At 41.5% G+C, this 3,292-nt stretch overlaps 1 protein-coding gene across 1 annotated transcript; it reads left to right on the plus strand.

Moving 5' to 3' along the window:
* Window positions 1-256: 256 nt before the first annotated feature.
* Window positions 257-2,249, plus strand: nkx3-2 (NK3 homeobox 2). Its single transcript, XM_083685812.1, has 2 exons — window positions 257-896; window positions 1,299-2,249. The coding sequence occupies exons 1-2, from the start codon at window positions 503-505 to the stop codon at window positions 1,733-1,735; spliced, it is 831 nt and encodes a 276-aa protein (XP_083541938.1). The 5' UTR covers window positions 257-502; the 3' UTR covers window positions 1,736-2,249.
* Window positions 2,250-3,292: the final 1,043 nt, after the last annotated feature.

Raw genomic sequence — 3,292 nt, forward strand, 5'->3', positions numbered from 1 at the left:
TTGTAGGTCTCCCCATGCGTAAAAAACAAAATGTGCAGTTTATTTACATGCCTGGACATAGGATGCCCTATAGGACGCCCTATTTGGCTGGTTAAGGGTTAACCTGCTCAAAAGGCATATTTATTGCCCTGACATGTCGTAAGTGTGTCGTAATTTACGGTGGCCAATAACCAAGCGACTTTCCTCTCCTCTAGTCCAATAGGGAACGGAGAGGGATCGCTGTCAGTCACAGGTGAGGTTGGATAGTAGAACAGTGTGAAAAGGGCAGGAAACCAGAGCAAGCTTGGGCTGAAGCGAGAGCTATGCGGAGGAGCAGCATCGTGCCTCGGGATACAAGCACTGTGTTTCCATCGCCTTTTCAGTGGGAATGCAATGAGATACAAACCTGGGGAGGAACAGAAAAGCAGTTATAGCGCTTCAAGGGGAATAAAATGTGGATGATTTGACATTTGTCAATTTATCTTTATCTATATTCGTAAGACAGCAACGTTGCTTTTTGAAAATGGCCGTGCGCAGCAACTCCTTGATGCCTTTCTCCATCCAAGCCATTCTGAACAAAAAAGAGGACAGCAGACACTTGCCAGAATTGGACATGTGCTTCTCAAAGACTGCATGTTGGAAAATATTCGGGGGAATTGATACTGGGTCGGAGGACTTTACCGCTGCGTGTAGAAGTGACGAGGGGGCTTGCATGGCTAGTGACCAGAAAAGTTACGACTCGGATTCAGGTCTCAGCGACGACAATGACAGCAAGACGCTGGCCGTTTGCAAATCAGAGAAAGACGGGGATCCTGCTTCAGATGTACTGGAAGAAAGTTTGCTGGAAGAAACGGATCATGAGTCTACTGCTGTCGATAACGCAAAGGGTCTCAGTGACTGTGAACCTAATGCCTCGGGTAACTGCACTTATATTTGTTCTATACATTGTACAGTACTTTATAAAATCCAGTGAATCTGTCATTTGATCCATTATTCACATTCAGTAAATATTTTTTTCTGGGCCACCCAAGTCAATTTCCTACAAAGCATGTGCCTGTTTACTCGCCCGTGTGCGCCGCCCTTTTACGCACGAGCCAGCAGGATGTTATGGTATCGTAGGCTTATTGTTAGGCTTTAATGTATATGTCATTAACTTATATCGCCACGAGATTTTGGTTTGTACATGAATGTGTTTTGTTTGAGATATATATTGATACATTTCAGCGCTATGGGCCATTCCAATGTTGGTCGATGTAAAACAATGTCAATAGCGTTATTATTCATCGTTTATAACATATACTATCAATGTTTTCTTTCAGATTCCAACAACCAAGACGAGGCGAATTGTGATAAAAGTTCGGACCAGCCCAAACAGAGGAAAAAACGGTCGCGAGCTGCTTTCTCCCACGCTCAAGTGTTCGAGCTCGAGCGGCGGTTCAATCACCAGAGATACCTATCCGGGCCCGAGAGAGCCGACCTGGCGGCCTCCCTGAAGCTGACAGAGACGCAGGTCAAAATATGGTTCCAGAACCGCAGATACAAAACGAAACGTCGTCAAATGGCTGCTGATATGTTGGCATCGGCCCCAGCAGCTAAGAAAGTGGCGGTGAAAGTTTTAGTTCGGGACGACCAGAGACAGTACAACCCCGGAGAACTACTGCGGCCTCCGCTCCTGTCTCTCCAGCCGTCGTATTACTACCCCTACGCATACTGCCTCCCCGCATGGACACTCTCCGCTTGTGCTGGGAACCAGTGAGAATTGAATAGCCCTCTGTACATTGTATTTATTTTTCCCAGGAAAACGAGGCATTCACTTCGACTCTTGAGAAGAAAAAGGGAGAGGTATAATGAACTCCTAACTTGCCAAATGCCTCCAATTTGAACTGCTTCATGGTGTCTAGACTGAACATGTCACCTGTGTTGGTTTCGTGATGACACTATAGGCTATTGTTTTGGAATGTATGGAGTGTAAACCTCTCAGAGCAGGCCTATCCTAGTTCCTATGAGCAAGCATTGGAAGTATCACAGCTTTTCGAATAATTCTGTTACTTTTTTTCTTGCTGCGGGTGTAGGGTAACGGTAAGATTTTCGGCACTTTTCGAAACATAGAGATAGAGTGTGGACATACAGTATATCCGACTGATTTGAAGGTTTGTTTTCCTTATGACATTAACTGTGCAGGAACAGTAACCATTGAACTCTTGTTAAAAATGTTTTTGTTTTCTAATTGTTAACTGTTTATTTAGAAATAAATCAAACATTAAAACATATCAGGCATATACATTTTTCGAAACTAGTCTTGTTTGACTCAAGCCTTACCTAAAATGATATGGATGTCCTTATTTAGGGTTTTATTGACATATAACATGCGGTGTAAGTAAATTGTTAACCTCACTTGCTGTGGGCCTTATAAATAACAATAATAATAATAATAATAATAATAATAATAATAATAATCGTCATCATCATCATAATATATGCTAATGATAAATAAAAAAAAACATGTATAGACGTATTTATTACCAGCCTTAGCCTACCAGTTACTGAACCAACCTAAAGTTGTAAATTGGTAGTTACACTTTGCGTTACACGTTGCTAAGCAATGGTCACATATTGTGTTGATAAATTGCTTGCAACTACATCGTAATAGGTCTAACCCAAACAAATAAATAGCACACTTTCCTTTTCCTTCAGTTCAATGTTTTCTTAAGTAGGCCTGCCCTATGTCCAGTTAGCATGTGCTGATGATGAGCAGCCTAATTTTCTTCCATAGCCTATGAAGGTACTAAGGTCACGGGCGCACATATAGCCGACTCATTAGAGCTTTGGACTCAACAGTCCAGGAATTATTAATTAAATGCCAAATGATACCCTACATGTAGCCCTATAGAAATGAACTAATTCCCGTTCCGGCGCGAAACCAAAGGGTTAGCGGAACTATTTTTGTTTTGGGGAGTCCACGGTTGGATTGATTACGGATACATTGATTTGAAAACCAGCTCTCAATAGTAATGTCAAGAGTAACATTTTTCTTGGCCAACATTGTATCTTCCCGAGAAACTTGAATGAACGTCATGTTACAATGTTTACTAAATTGCATTTTCCTATTTGTACGCTGTAATTACTCTAATATATGGTTGATTAGGCCTATATGCAATTACACAGTGTAATCTACTGTGTACCAGTATATTACTACAATATTGTGATTACAGAGCTACACAGGTATAGAGGCAACCAAATGCAAAGTGTGACCGAACTTATTTATAAAGAACACAAGAACCAAAGCGAGGACTCATTATTAAGCTAATCATCA

The sequence above is a fragment of the Argentina silus genome, assembly GCF_951799395.1.
Source record: "Argentina silus genome assembly, chromosome: 15".
Classification (NCBI taxonomy): domain Eukaryota; kingdom Metazoa; phylum Chordata; class Actinopteri; order Argentiniformes; family Argentinidae; genus Argentina; species Argentina silus.